Source organism: Diceros bicornis, chromosome 16 (assembly GCF_020826845.1).
Source record: "Diceros bicornis minor isolate mBicDic1 chromosome 16, mDicBic1.mat.cur, whole genome shotgun sequence".
NCBI lineage: Eukaryota > Metazoa > Chordata > Mammalia > Perissodactyla > Rhinocerotidae > Diceros > Diceros bicornis.
Genome location: NC_080755.1, coordinates 20,637,305 through 20,653,028, shown reverse-complemented (window position 1 = coordinate 20,653,028; position 15,724 = coordinate 20,637,305). Strand labels below are relative to the sequence as shown.

Sequence of the window (15,724 nt, the reverse complement as noted above, 5' to 3'; positions counted from 1 at the left end):
TTCATACAAATTTTCTTTGTTGCTGTGATGGAGGTGGGCATACCTGTTGCTGTCTGTGAAGGGAATTGGGCACGACCCATCACCATTCCTGAAAAAATGACTCCAATTCTGATGTCCTATAGATGGTATTTTCAGAGACGGCACATACTTTTTTTTGTAGTGTTGGCTAAATATAAAGTTTCAAAGGGGTGGATTTTTAAAATTACAAGCAGCAAGTAGAAGAATTGGCCAGATTAGTTTCCTTATTATTCTTTTAAGAAAATAGGATGAGGGGCCGGCCTGGTGGCATAATGGGTAAGTTCTTACGCTCCACTTCGGTGGCCCGGGGTTCACAGGTTTGGATCCTGGGGTCAGATGTATGCACTGCTTATCAAGCCATGCTGTGGCAGGTGTCCTACATATAAAGTAGAGGAAGATGGGCACAGATGTTAGCTCAGGGCCAGTCTTCCTCAGCAAAAAGTAGAAGATTGGCAACAGATGTTAGCTCAGGGCTAATCTTCCTCACAAAAAAAAAAAAAAAAGAAAATAGGGTGAGACTTTCTGACTCACCATCTGAGAAGACACTCCTTCTCCACCTATCTTCACTGAAAATTATGTTTCTGAATGTTATATATGTATATATTCATATTTTTCTTATTAAATCACATTGTAAAAAAGCAAAATGATTAAATATGTTTTTTTTTTAATCAGCCGTTCTCCCCTGTATATGATTGATTTATTTGATTTTACTTTATGCATATTTGGAGATTATCTGATAATACATCATCATTTAAAATATATTTATATATAACATATATATTATAAAAATATTTAATATATGCTCACATTATTTTGATGAGTCAGGATTGAAACAATGTAAGTGAGAACATATTTCCACAAGTGACTATTAATTTATAGTTACTAAGATAATGGCATACACATTCACTTTCAGTTCTATCTGGATAGCCCTGTAAATTGTGTATTGATTATGCTAATGGCACTGGTGTCTTTATTACTTGTCTGCAGATACATGCAGATTGAATGCACATTTGGCAAGGTTGTCATTCTGTAGAAAAAGGTGTATTTTTAAAATCTGGTTTTTGGAGAGATTGAGTTAAATCTAAAGAAAAACATTAATTAAACTCATCTGGAAACAAGGAATTATGTTCTAGGAAATGAAAAGTGCAGTTTAAAAGTTAAAAAATGATGCTCTTATATTTCCTTTGTTTCAAATTCCTTAAGGAAAGTGTTGCAGAAATGGTTCTAAATCAATAATGATCTATTTTTATAGTTTATATTTGGTTGTTTGGCTTTTCTTGTTTTGTTTATCAGACTGAAGGAACCTTAGACACTTAGAGTTGCATGTATTTTTAAATTTATTAGCCCAACAAGAGGAGAACAAAATGAATTTCTTTTTTTTCCCAATTATACATAAATTTTCATGTATTTTGTAATAGCTTATAAGTCATAAATCACAGCCTAACTTTTTGCTCTGATCTTTCAACAAACATGTACCTTATTTTACAGGATTTTTTCTTTCCTTCTTTTTTTTTTTTTGCTGAGCCATCGTGTTACCAAAGCAGTTGTTTAGAAACTACTTTCTTATCTCCCTGAATGGGATCATTTCTTAGAAATATGAGCCTTGCACTTAACTTCTTTGCCAGCTATGAAAGAAAAGAAAAAAATCTTTTCAAAATTTGTTTTCAAATCTTTCCACTTTATTTTAATGGCAGTTTGATCCCCAGTTTGTTCGAGAACCAGTTGGAGCTGCTGAAGGGGAAAAAGGAAAAAAAGCAAAGTTTTTCATGTTCCTGAGCGATATGATTCCATTTAGTGGGATAGTAAAGGCCTAAAATGTTGTGTGTAATTCACAACCTTTAGACAAATCCAGTTGTCTCTGTCTTTCAAGTATATCTTTGCAATTGAGAAGAGGAACTCACCCCGCCCACTGCAAAAAGCAAAGCCACTAATAAAGAGAATTGAGTGATAATATTGGATTGATTTTTGTGAATGAGGTTGGAGCTTATCTTCTAAAAATGTAAAGATGAGTACTGTTACATTGCAGCAAACGGATATTTCTTATTGAAAACAAAACACTTTCTCCCTAAGCTAATGTTTCAGTTGAGATAGTTAACTTTAAGTGTCTAATTCAGAAATATTGTTACGATTGGATTGGTGTTATCTAAAATAGCTGAAGTAATAAAGACAGTTGGTAGAAGTATCAGAAAGTATGATGTCTGGACTACAAAGGCTTTTTGTCACAGATTTTCTTTCACTGAGGTGGAGTAATGCTTCCTAGCTTTGCTACTATAGCTGAGGTTTATTTGTTACATTGAAAGAGGAAATAACTAGACCTTTCCCAAATATCCAAGTGTCTGAATCCTAGGTTCAAAAATACATTTCTTTTATTATTGTAGTTGTCCTGTCCAAGAAGCATTTTTCAGTATATCTGGTCATTATGTGCTAAAGACTACACATTAATGTTTTTAAATAATTTGTTTTCCTCCAGTGTGGATTTTTAGCAGTTTTAAAATCATCTTGCTGTAGAGAATTTAGTGCCTGTGTATCTGGACATTAAAAATACTTTTATGGCGGCTGGCCCGGTGGTGTAGTGGTTAAGTTTGTGCGTTCTGCTTCAGTGGCCCGGGGTTCGCAGGTTTGGATCCTGGGCGAAGACCTACGCACCGCTCATCAAGCCATGCTGTGGCAGGCGTCCTACATAAAATAGAGGAAGATGGGCATAGATGTTAGCTCAGGGCCAACCTTCCTCAGCAAAAAGAGAAGGATTGGCAACAAATGTTAGCTCAGGGCTAATCTTCCTCACCAAAAAAATATATATATATATATTTTTTATGTAATATTATTCGTATATAAAATGGAAGAAAGGGTTCATGAGACTTGGTTTAAGATTGAGGATAGGGATATAGAAGTTGATTTTGTTTGTTTGTTTTTATAGGGAGTTAGAGACGATATGAGATTCAGATATATCAACAGCCCCCTCACAGTTAACCAGCAATGCTGAACACGAAGGCATCAGGGTAGTTGGAAGAGTGAAGGGTCCCAAATCTGGCACAAGAAAGGCGTATGCCAAGAAGCTCCCTCCAAAAAAAACCCAAAACAACAACAATAACAACAAAAAGACACTGGATAATTCACTGTACCCTTCATCTAGAAAAAACTTTGGCAAGGTGATTTTTTTTCTTTATTAGATTAGGTGATTTTGAGTTTGTGTCCCCATTTTTGTCTTGTTTCCATCTGATATTTGTCCTGTTGACTTGTCATCATTCTTTGTGCTTTCTTGCACTATTTTCTTCCACAAAAAGTCTACACCCTTTAAAATGAATCTTTTAATATATTTATTTGGGTTTATATTATTGAAAATAGTGGTCTGGTGTTGTGGAAAGGATCATGAACTGTATGTAGAATCCTGTTAACTACTTAAACTAATGGTTAATGTTTTTTTTTAAAAAGATGGAATAAAAAGGATAATAGAATCAATATCTGTTTTTGTTTTTAGTCAAATTTTGCATTTATTTTTCCTTGACTTGGTATGTGTTTGAAATAAGACTAAAGTAAAAGGAATCTCACCAGAGATCTCCTAAATCCCAGTAAGTGTCATTGGGCCCTTTGCAAATCTCTTGTATTAGATTAAAAAGTTAGCTGGTGTGATTGTGATATTTCTGTCTAGTCTCTCTCCAGCTTTGGCTTTATTGGGATTATGGATAAAAGACGAAATCTGAGTGTGAAAATAGTGAGAAAAGCAAATCATTAGCTTTGATTAATACACCTATGTTAAAACCAAGACAGCAAGTGCATCTTGAGGATTGGCTCCACCATGCCTGATGCCTGGCAATCACTGAGACAGCTCCCCACTCTCTTGTGCCCATGATCAGTCCTAAGTCCTCTGGATCCTGTTTCTGTAGTGGCTCACGTTACTTCCTTTCTGCCATTGACTTAGTTTGCACTCTGTTCACTTCTTTCCTGCATTATGTCATAGCCTCCGGACTGGTCTCCCTGTTTCCAGGTCTGGTCTCTTTCCAACCTATCCTGTCAGTTACCAGTGGGACATCTTTCTAAAATGTAAACCAGATCGGTCACTCTCCTTAAAATCCTTCAATGACTTCTCATAGCACTGAGGTGAACGTTGAGCTCACAATTAGTTCCTTCATGATCAACCTCGTCTCTGCCACTGCTCCCCTTTCTTTCCCGTCTCCCCAGTGCCCCTCATCTGAATAGCACAGAAGAACTTGCATTTCCTGGGAGGCATCATGTTGGTTTATGCATCTCTGCCTTTACATATGTTTCCTCTGTTTGGAGAGCCATTTTCTACTTGTCCTCAGTGCTACCCATCCTTTAAAACTTAACCCAAGCTGCTCTTTGGATAAAAATTTCCTGCTCTGCGCCATCTGATTTAAATGCCCCTTGTCTGTGGGCTCCTCCATCTGAGTACTTGTCCTGCCTTCTGCTGGCGTTGGTTTACTCATCTCTCTCTCCCCTTGCACTAGTACTTGCTAGTCCTTCTTAGGTTGTGACATACGCAGAAAAACGGTAAGGTTTGAATGGCACACTTGGGTAAATGGCCAGGCAACAGGCCTGTAGTCTCCAGTCACCCCAGGCTGTACCTGGCCACTTCAAGGGCTGAAAGCATTAATGTCTTGCAATACTTGAGCCCACCTTCGACCCACCAGTTGGGAAGCTCTACAGCAGGTTGTGAGCTCCGTGGGACAGGGACCAGGTCTAGACTGCATTTCCAGGGCCTTCATCAAATGCCTGTTCCTGCAGAGGTGCTCAGTAAAGGTTTGTTTAGTGCAGGTGTGACGAGGCAGCCAGAGTAATTCAGTTTGAAGGTTAAATGCCTTTAAGGCGGGAGTAGTTTATAAATACTCTTTATACGAATGTCGGAGAGCTGGAATTGGTTTCTTCTAAATTTCATGTTAAAGATAAAGAGGGACTAAGTAGAAGAAAGAAGTTTGGGTAGGATTCTAATTGTGAGAGGAGAGACGTTTTATTTGGTTTCAAAGTGTGCATGTGTTTTAACCTCTCCCAAGGCTAATTTCCTCCCACTCAGCATCCTCCTACAAGGAATTTCACTGTAGATAGAAGAGTGGTAATAAATTCACGTCTGGCATGTTCTCCTCGAAAATAGTGCGTCTATGATACTTCTCTTGGTCTTCAAGGACCATGATAGACCTGTGGAACAATCAAGCAAAACCACGGAAATTCTAAACTTCCACTGCGTGATTTTGTTTAACATAGAGATCATTCTTTCTGACTGAGAAGATTTTATAGACAAAGGAAAGAACAAGTATATGAAAAGGTTTTTGGGTTTTTTTTTCTTTTTTCTGTAAAATAGTTTAATAACTTCCAGAGAATAGAGTGATTAGAAAATAAACATTGCAGAAAAAATAAAAGGAGCACATTTTCATCGGTGGCCACATGAGCTCTTAGGACCTGTTGGTGCCAGCCAGGTCTCTGCGGGCATCGCCTTCAGTGTCCTGCCCCTCTAAGGCCACGGTTCTGGGATCCTCATCCTTAGTCGCCGCGGCAATTCCTTTTGTTTTTGTTTTGTTTGTTTGTTTACCTTTACTTGACAGTAGAAAACAAATGAGGCAGCAGACCAGCAGGCAGGTGTGGGCCAGACAGCCGCACAGTCTGGTAATGCCGCATTCCTTCGTTAGGGCTTGCTTGCCGTTTTATAACAGCGTGCGATTTATTTTCCCTAGATCTGTTTTCATCTTATGGGATTTCAAGTTAGAATGCGTATCTAGAGTCCAGAAAGCACAAAATAATGATCCCGCCCTTTGGTTTTTGAAAAGTAGGAAGGCTTTCTGCTCCCTGTTAACTCGTTGTAGCCTGAAGGTGACTTTTCCTCTGTTCTTAAAATGTATCAAAATAAATCAGTGAATGTGGTTTGAACACACTTGTAGTGAGTTAGTGCTTTCAGACATGGTTTGCTCTAAACAGATAGTATCTGAGTTTCTTTCTAGGCACGGGACTTCTAAACATGTTAGTAAACTCTAGAAGGCTAGTTCTGTATACACATGTGAACTTTAAAAACAACATTAAACAATTATTATTTGGCCCAAAATGGTTGTTAACCCGAGGTGTATCATTTTGAGTGATTTGGGGGATTTGAGTGTAGAACGTATTTGTATAAATTATTTGTTTACTTATTGATCATAGAGTTTCTGAAAGTAAGACACTGGGTTATAATACTCTTTTTATTTTCATAAGATATCCTTGGAAGAAAGAACTTACGTAGCTTTCTAAAGTGACAAAAACAGTGTATTTTTACTAGTCCACTAGTAGTATAGTGTTGGGCTCACTTTTTCTTGAACATTTAGTTTTTATAGTTTTAGGTAATTAAGATCCAGGAGATCATGGTCATCACAATGAAGCCAAGACTTGTTTTTTTTTTTAGGCATTACGCATTTTTTAGTTGGTAGTTTCTTGAACTTACTGGCACTGTGTGGGTTGATTTAAGATTGAGTAATTCATGCCATGGTTGTTTAATTTGGTGAAAAGCTAGCTATGACCAGAGAACAAACTGTTAGGAAATGGTCCAGTTTTAAGTTTGAGTGTGTATAAGTGGAGTATTTTGGGTTCATTCATCTCTTGCCAATCTTAGTTGTTAAGTAATCTTCTTGCGTTTCATATTTACATCATCCTCAGAATCTTGTGTTTCTTGCCACTCTCATAAAAACTGACTCTGGTTTTTAAGGTAGGGCTTCATGCTTAGAGTTAACCAGGAAAAGCCTCATTTATATCTCTTGCAAGAAGGACAGAGGGCCTGCTCTGTGTACTCGCTGCCAGAAGTTTTTATAGTAATACTTTGTATCTAGGCTCTGGCTCTTACCATTAAATGTGCTTTTTATAGAGTACCAAGTTATAAATGTAGTGCAGCTACGGCATATTAATCTTACTGCAGAGATTTAATGAGGCAGTTGTTTTGCGATGGACACTATTGGGAGCAGAGAGCGACAGAGTTTTACTTTACCACTGAGCTGCAGAAATATTCCTTGCCTGGTAATAATTATAACCACATGATCTCTTAGTTTTTCTTTCTTTTGCCAGTGCTTTTCCATGCAAAAGTGCCTTGGAAGGAGGTCCATTTCTACGCAGTGAAATGGATTGGAAATTGGGCTGTTTTCTCAGTGGTTTGACATTTTAGCTTTGATCAGGCATGGGATCTTTGTAGCAAAGAGAGAAATATGTAAGATGAGTTTCAAGAATACAGATAGTCTTTGCCAGTCCACTGAGATGGCTTTTAGATATTCATTACTTTTACTTGACTTTTATATAGGTTATAAAAAGTAAATGTGGTGAAACCTCATTTTTACATGGACAAAATAGAATTTCTGCTGGTTGGCCTTAAACTGATCCCACACTTGAAATTAATTGAAGTCCATGGGTTTATTGCCTCCAACACTTTTAAGCCAGTGCAATTTTTCATTTTCCCCAAAGTTGTAATTTTATTAAACCAAGTTATAGCAATAACAACTCTTATGAAGAGGAAGATGAGAAGAAGGAAAGAACCACCTGCCAAGGAACATAATAAGGGGAAAGCATACTTCTTTTAAATTTCCATTTGTAAGTAATGTTAACAAAATTGGAAACAGAAAGCTGCCATTAATTTTTTTAATAATAATTGTGTCTTTGTTCCAAAATTAAGCCTTTTATCCAGGTCAGAACACTATAAATCTAGTGCTTCATAGCACCCTTTGAAGGGATGAGCTGGAAAGTTGGCTGTGCAGGTGAGATCATTAGTGATGGATGTAACATGTTTGGGAGCATCCTTTAGGGGAAAGGACAGAGAGAGTTGCCTGCAGCTATGACGGGGTTTGTAGTTGCAGTGCAGGGGGTATGTGGATATTTAAAATATTGCCCTTTGGGTGAGTGTAGAACACAGCAATGGAGTTGGAAGAACAGCTGTCCTTCTTACAGTAGTGCTGGGGGCAGGGCAGTACTTACAGGCAGGGACCTTGTATTTATAACCCCCTCTGGTTGAAGTCAGAGGTTTGAATGGCTAGCAGAGTAATACAATTATTTTTTATGATTGGATCTCAAAGGACTTTATAAAAACTACATAACTAAGGCTATGTGCAATTATTGAAGTGTAGCCACCTGTGGGAAAGGAATGGTTGACAATGGAAGCTTTCTCGAATCTTCTTACATCAACTGACATTAGGAACAGAAACCCCTAACACGTATAACCGCATCTTTTGAATGGGTGAGAAAGAATTCTTCATGAAAGTGGAGGTTGGAAAAAATCTACTTACAAAGAGAGAGACTGAGATTCCAGCGCTCATTATGCCAAGGCATCAAAGGCTATAATCGCACCCACCCCCAGAGGGTCCCTCTTAAGTGGTGACCTAAAAACAAATTCGCCAGTTGGCTGGAGCATTCATCCTAAAGTTGCAGCAGAAGTGAATAAGCTTGACTGACTTCAGTCCCTGAAGGGTTCTATCTGTAAATGCAGAAGTGAAAGCAAAAACATTTTATATTAGTCTTAAAATGACCCTCATGTTAATAACTAGCTATAGTATCAGAAGCATGGACTAGAGTCATTCTTTAGCTTTTAAGAGGTAAAACATCATGCATGAGTTCCTGTTTGTTTGATATTTTTGATATTGGATTCTTGTAAAGTGTCCATATTCTTGAATAATAAGGAAGGTGAGTTTTTATCATTTTTATCTACATACTACTTAAAGTATTCAGAGTGTCTCCTTATTTAAAAACAAACAGCCCCGCAAACTTGATGTGTAGCATTTAAATAATCATATTAAAATTCAGACCTAGCACTCACATTTCCCTGAGTGCTGTCAGTTTTATGAGAAACTGGAAACTCATGCTAAACAACTGACAGTATTCAGTGTGTGCCTGCTCCCTTCCAACAAGTGTTTAATGGTGGAGGGGCCAGTTTGCCATAATTGGGACTGTTATTTATTTTCCTGAATTATTCTCTAATTTGGCGGTATTTTACCACTTGGTTTTAGTTTGTTGGATATCTTTGAACCATTACTCATTTGTTGCATCTATGGGTCTGGATGAAACATTTGAAACCAGCAAAGTCAAACGTGGTCGATCATATAGTGTTGATTTGGGAAAATGTAGGCACGTAGGCACTTTTTAATTCGGAGGTAACTGGTCTGTTCCTGTTTACAGAAAAAATACCAGTAAAGGACTTTTTTATGTACTCTTTTTTTTTTCCCCCTCCTCTCCCTTCTCATCATCACTAAATAATATTTACTAAGCACTCACCTGGACACAGTGCTGTGCTGGGCAAAGTACAACACAGACGAAAAAGATCCTGTGATTACTCCCCCAGGAAGGAGTCGTCAAAACTCCAGTATATTGAAATGGGCACTGTGTAGAGTGTTGAGATAATAATTTTCCAGATGGCAAATCAACCCAAATTACCAATTTACTTAAACACTACATTCGTTTTTTAAAAAACAAACAAACAAACAAATCTACTTGCTTTTTGAGATGGGAATTCTGCTTTTTTGCATGAACCCAAGAGATTATGATATATGTTGAAATGTGAGTTGATTTTGGCATATGTGAATCATTAGAAGGGTGGCGATATAGTTAATTTTATTGCAGATGTGAAGAAAAGCCTTGAAACAAGTGCCAGAAAGAAAAGGAGCATAGTGACTTGTAGAAGGAGGGCTCGTAGCAGCCCGTTATGTGCAAGGTAGCAGAAAGCACTTCAGACAGCAGGATGGTGGTGGCGTGCATTATGGACTTTTCTAAGAAATCTGGGCTAATTTTGATTCTGCGAATTTTTTTTTTTTTTGTGAGGAAGATCAGCCCTGTGCTAACATCTGCCAATCCTCCTCTTTTTTTTTTTCTGCTGAGGAAGACTGGCCCTGGGCTAACATCCATGCCTATCTTCCTCCACTTTATATGGGATGCCGCCACAGCATGGCTTGCCAAGTGGTGCATCGGTGTGTGCCCGGGATCCGAACTGGCATACCCTGGGCCGCCACAGCGGAGCGCGCGCACTAAACCGCTTGTGCCACCAGGCCAGCCCCGCTGATTCTGCGAATTCTTGATTATAACATTTCAAATATTTATTCTCCCTTTTTAAAAATATTTGACTACAGATAATGCTTTGCATATTTCTTAGGTACCTTGATAGAACTGTTTTGTAACTGTTTCATTGACTACTGACTACTCTATTTTGAGATGTAATTTATATCTGACTTTGGAGGACTTTTTCTATTAGAAATTAATGTACCATAAATTAAGTCGCAGGTTATATTATCCTAATTTCCCCCAAAGAGGCATATTCTCTCCCCCTTTGCTTTCCTGCAAAGAGGAGCAGTGGCAGGAGGATGTTTGTGGATACCCCTCTACAATGAGTTGAAGGACAGCATGAATAATCAGAAAGTGTTTATTGAGTTCCAAGTTAAAAAATCACATGTGTTGAGCTCTCTTATCCCCCCTTGCTATTTGTGTGTGTATCATTTTTAGGGTTAGAATGGATCTGTTTTTAGTTTTCCTACTATTTAGCTTCTTGACATTGATAATGCCAACTCAAGTTGTTGACTTGATTATAATTTACATTTGCTCTTGGCATATTCTGTTTCATTTTTTGATGATTTTGAAAACAAGAGACATGCCAATACACTTACACTTGAACTTGTGTGTATAAGAATGTTTTGCTGTGTAGTAGAGCTTATTTTGCTATCGCTGTCTAACAAATAATGGAATAACTGTGTGTTTTGACCAGTTTCTAAGTAAAGGTCAATTTTGTGCCTAAGGTAATTAGCTTAGCTTATTCTAGACTTTTGGCTAATTCTGGTAATTTCCCATGAAAGAGTATATTTAGCAGAAAAGGAATTCCTTCTTAAGCACAGTGTTTTTTTTTCCTTTGCATTGGAGACTGTTTAATTTTAAGTGATTTATCTCTCTCTTTTAAGCAAAACCCCTGAAAGGCTATGAAACGACGGCGAGGTTGACCTTAAGGGTGGGGGAATTATTTGAAGGAGGAGATGGGAAAAGGCCTCTGTGGTGGAGGAGAAAAGGAAAAACTTCAATCATCACCTACTAAAAAATTTTAGAGAAGACTCACTTTTGGTTCTTCTGTAATAAAATCTGCAAGGAAACCCTCCCATTGCAGCTTCAAGGAAAATAGTGTTTCTGTTTTTAGTGGCAAGAAGATTAAACGTTACTTTAAAAGAACCTGTCTTTAAACCCCATACTTATAGTCTTGATTTTCTTTCAGACCCCAACTGTAAACTTGAAGACAAGACTGAAGATGGAGAGGCAATAGACTGTAAGAAGAGGCCGGAAGACGGAGAGGAGTTGGAAGACGAAGCTGTGCACAGCTGTGACAGCTGCCTCCAGGTGTTCGAATCACTGAGCGATATCACAGAACACAAGATTAATCAATGTCAGCTGACAGGTAAACAATACTTATCACTTCTTGTCTTCTCATACTGTTCTATTTCTGATTTTTTTCAGTTTGTTCCTTTTTTTTCTCTCTTCAAATTGTTTTGCTCCTACACTCAATACCTAGGTAAGCCTAGAAGAGCTTTAGAAAGAATTCTAAGATGGTGGTTTGCAGCAAACTCGATGTCATAGTCCTTCTTAGATTTTGAATTGTTCCTAGATTTTAAAACTAATGGGTAGATTTTCATTTTCTTTCTTTTTTTTGAACTACATGATGCCATGTAGGTGCAGAACCTAACATTGGGTGGCTAAAATAAAGTTTAAAAAAACCTTTTGAATATTTCTTCAAAGAATTTTAGCATGTATTTTTTAAATACATATATTTTTGCAAAGAATTATTAGCTTGTGTATTAACTTATTTTAGCTTAAATATCATCTCCTCAAGGGAGCTTTCCCCTATCCCTCTCTGCCTGAATTAGCTGCCTTTTTGTGTTCTCATAAAGTCTGATGCTTATTCTTGAATATCAGAATTTTCACTGCAGGTGGTTCACTTTTCCATCCTGCTCGTTAGATTGAATTCCTGTGGATGGCAGGAACTGCGTCTTATTCATCCTTGTATTCTCTGAGCCTTGCACAGTGCCGGCCCACCGTAGCTTTTCCCTGTTGTAGGGAAGCTCTTCTGCTCTACAGTTCATGGGAAGAATCAGATTTAGAATGACATGAAGTGTGACGTGTTCAGTTTAATGGCTGAATAAAACTAAAACTCAGTTTACTAAATTTCTACCCTCTTTCAAAATATATCCTACAAGAGCATACTGTATGAGGCTGGGTGGGACATTTTAGATAGATATCTTTTTTTAAGTTCATGTCATTTTTCTCTTACTATTTGAAGTTGACACTACTCCTGTGTGTGTGTGGGTGTGTCTGTAGTTCTCTCTCTATCTTATTTTCCTGGCACAAATCTTTCTTCAATTAACTATGTATAACAAATGTATTTACCAGACAAGTAGTTTTCCACAAAATATTGATATTTTTGTAAGATTTTGATAGGTATTCCATTTTAACCAGGTTTCCTGAACAGATTATTGTGGAAATGTTGGATTAAATCCAGTTGAGCAGCCTTCTTTATTAAAGTGCACTGTGGCTCTTCAAGAAGGGATTACAGTAAGTTTATTAGGCCATAGAATCTTTGTTCTTTCAGAAAATCCATTGTCATTTTTTGGGACATAAGTTTAGGAATTGTTGTAGCTTATATAAACATTGGCCATATACATATTTTTTTGTGTTATTTGGTAACTTTTATTTTGATATAATTCTAAACTGACAGAAAAATTACAAAAATAATATGTGTAACTCCCATGTACCGTTTACCTGATTCACCAATTATTTACATTTTACCTCATTTGCTTTATCATTGTCTCTCTCTTTCATCAATTCTTTTCTTAATCATTTGAGAGAAGGTTGGAAACATCACACCTCTCTAAATATATCCTGTGTATTTTCTAAGAGCAAAACATTCTCTTGCATGACCACAGCACACTTATCGAAATCAGGGAGGTTAACGTTTAACACCATAAAATACTATTATCTAATCCATAATCAATATTTAAATTTCAACAGTTATCCCAATAATGTCCTTTATGGCTTTTTTTTTTCTCATCCTGGGTTCAAGATCATGTATAGCATTTAATTGTTGTGTCTTTTTTGCCTCTTTTCACCTGGAATGATTTCTCAGCCTTTCTTTGTCTTGCTTGACTATGGCACTTGTTAAGAGGACCTGCCAGTTATAGTCATGTGCCACATAACAATGTTTCGGTCAATGACGGACTGCATGTACGATGGTGGTCTCCTAAGATTAGTACCATACAGCCTGGGTGTGTAATAGGCTGCACCATCTAGTTTGTGTAAGTACATGCCGTGATGTTCACACAGCGATGAAATCACCTAACGCTGCATTTCTTAGAATGCATCTCTGTCGTTAAGCATGACTGTACTTTATAGAATACCCATCTACATTTGCGTTTGTCTGATGTTGCCTCATGATTAAATTCAGGTTATATACTTGGATGTTCCGCCACCAAAGTGATGTTGTGCCCTTCTGAGTTTACCAGATCAGGAAGTATTTGATGTTGATTCATCCCGGTGTTGATGATGTTAACATTGAATACTTGTTTAAGGTGGGTCCGCCAACTTTCTCCAGTGTAAAGTTACTATTTTCCCTTTGTAAATAATAAGTAATTTGTGGGAAGATACTTTGCCACTCTGTAAATATCCTCATCCTCATAAAACATCCATTTTAACTCCATAATTTCTGTATTTATTAGTTGGCTTTCTACTATAATTTCCTTTCTTACTCATTCATTTATTTGTTTATTCATATCACCATGGCTTTTGGATATTTATTTTATTCAGTGGGTCATAATTCATTACTATCATTATTTTGATGCCCAGATTGCCCAAGATTTAGCCAATGGGAGTCCCTTCAAACTGCATCTTGAGTCAGTTTAATATGTCTCCATGATTATTTGAGGACTCAGTTTCTGCTGCGGACAGATGCTCCAGGCTCATCATGTTCTTGTCCCAGTCCTGCAATCAGCCTTTTTTCCAAGGAGCCCTGGTTCCTTTAAGAGGACAAAGGTATTTAGAAACCAAGACATAGGTGCTTCGTGTGCTCATTGCTATAGCTGTATCATTGATTATAGACCCTGTCAGCAGACAAAATTAGGAAATGTATGCGTATATTTAATATAATACACACATAATATAGTTCATAAAATATACACATATACAAATATAAACACATACATATATTTTTCTCTATCTAATAAGAACTATGTGTTCATATTGATACCTCTAATTCAATCCAGCATTTCAGGTACATCCCAGTCTTTTTCCTTTCCATATTTGTCACTACCTTCTTTGGCAGTGAGAAACCTAGCTTCCATCATCCTCAATATGTTTACTCATTTGCTTGAGTCTAGAATATATATTAGTATCAGAATTGCTTACTCATACCATTATGATAAACAGACCAACTAACTAGAGTAATAGTTGTTTATAATTATTAATGCTATAATTTTTAATGTAACATTTACATATAGTGAAATTTATAAATCATAAGTATACAATTTGTTGAATTTTGACAAAATACATGCACTCACATGACACACATCCCTCTTAAGACACAGATAATTTTATGCATCCTAGAAGTTTCCGAATTTCCCTCATACCACTTTCCAATCAATAAAACTCCACCAGAAGTAACCAGCTTTTAAGTTTTTTAACCATAAATTAGTTTTGCCCATACTAGAACTTCTTTTAAGTGCAATTACACAGTATATACTCTTTTTTTGTGTCTGCTTCTTTTGTTCAGCATAAGGTCTGCGAGATCCATTCATGTTGTATATATGAGTAATGTGTCCATTTTTATTGCTGAGTAGTCACACATCATACGAATATATCATAAATGATTTTCCGTTCTCCTGTTGGTAGACATTTTGGTCATTTTTAGTTTTTGGTTATTATGAATAAAGTTGTGAACTTTCCTATATAGGTCTTTTTGTGGACATATGTTTTATTTCTCTTGAGTTAGTAAGTAGGAGTAGAATTGCTGGGTCATGAAGGGGTGGTAGTGGGATGTGTTTAACTGTATGAAAAACTTCTGAACTTTTTTCCAAAGTGGTTGCGCCATTTTATGCTCCCACTAGCAATTTCTGAGAGTTCCAGTTGTGCACACTTGCTAACATTTGTGTTGTTAGTCTTTTTAATTTTAGCATTCTGTTGGGTGTTTGTTGGTATCCTTTGTGGATTTATTTACATTTTCTAGCTCATATACATTTAATTGACTTCATTTGTTGCGTTTTTCCCTCAGAATGCATAATTTTTTGAAAATCCCATTAAAAGCAGACCCTTAGTAAGATTCTTTTTTCAGTGTAATAGCTGATGCTTTAAAGGAAACTCTGCTCATCACTAACATTAGGGTAAAGACATGGGAACTTGACTGACATGGGCAGTATATACTATACCAGCAAGAAATCTTACCCTAGTAAGACTGAGTTATTAAACAAATTTCAAATTCAACTTAGTGTTTACTTTTTGTTGAGTTTCTGCCATACAGTTTTCTTTATGTTCAGCTCTGTGAAATTGAAGTAAAAGACATTATTCCTTTATAACTTTATATATTATAAAATATATATTTCCTTATATATTATACAACTTTAATATCAGTGCAGAAAATGCTGGAGTTTAAGCACATGGTATGGTGAAAATAATATTTACAGGTTAAATACTGTTTTTTGTAAAAAATAAAAAAACCCCAAACTCTAATAAAATATTTGGCTTATTT

General features: G+C 36.7%; 1 protein-coding gene across 6 annotated transcripts in view; it reads left to right on the top strand.

The window, feature by feature from the left end:
* ZNF521 (zinc finger protein 521) overlaps positions 1 to 15,724 on the top strand; it is a 275,270-nt gene that overhangs the window by 18,562 nt on the left and 240,984 nt on the right. For all 6 annotated transcript variants that reach the window (XR_009222429.1, XM_058556915.1, XM_058556914.1 and 3 more), the window contains one exon: positions 11,213 to 11,392. Coding sequence is in view for 4 of the 6 variants with exons in the window: in XM_058556914.1 (XP_058412897.1) it covers positions 11,213 to 11,392 (180 nt within the window). In the remaining 2 variants the exon portion in view is untranslated. The remainder of the gene's footprint in view (positions 1 to 11,212; positions 11,393 to 15,724) is intronic.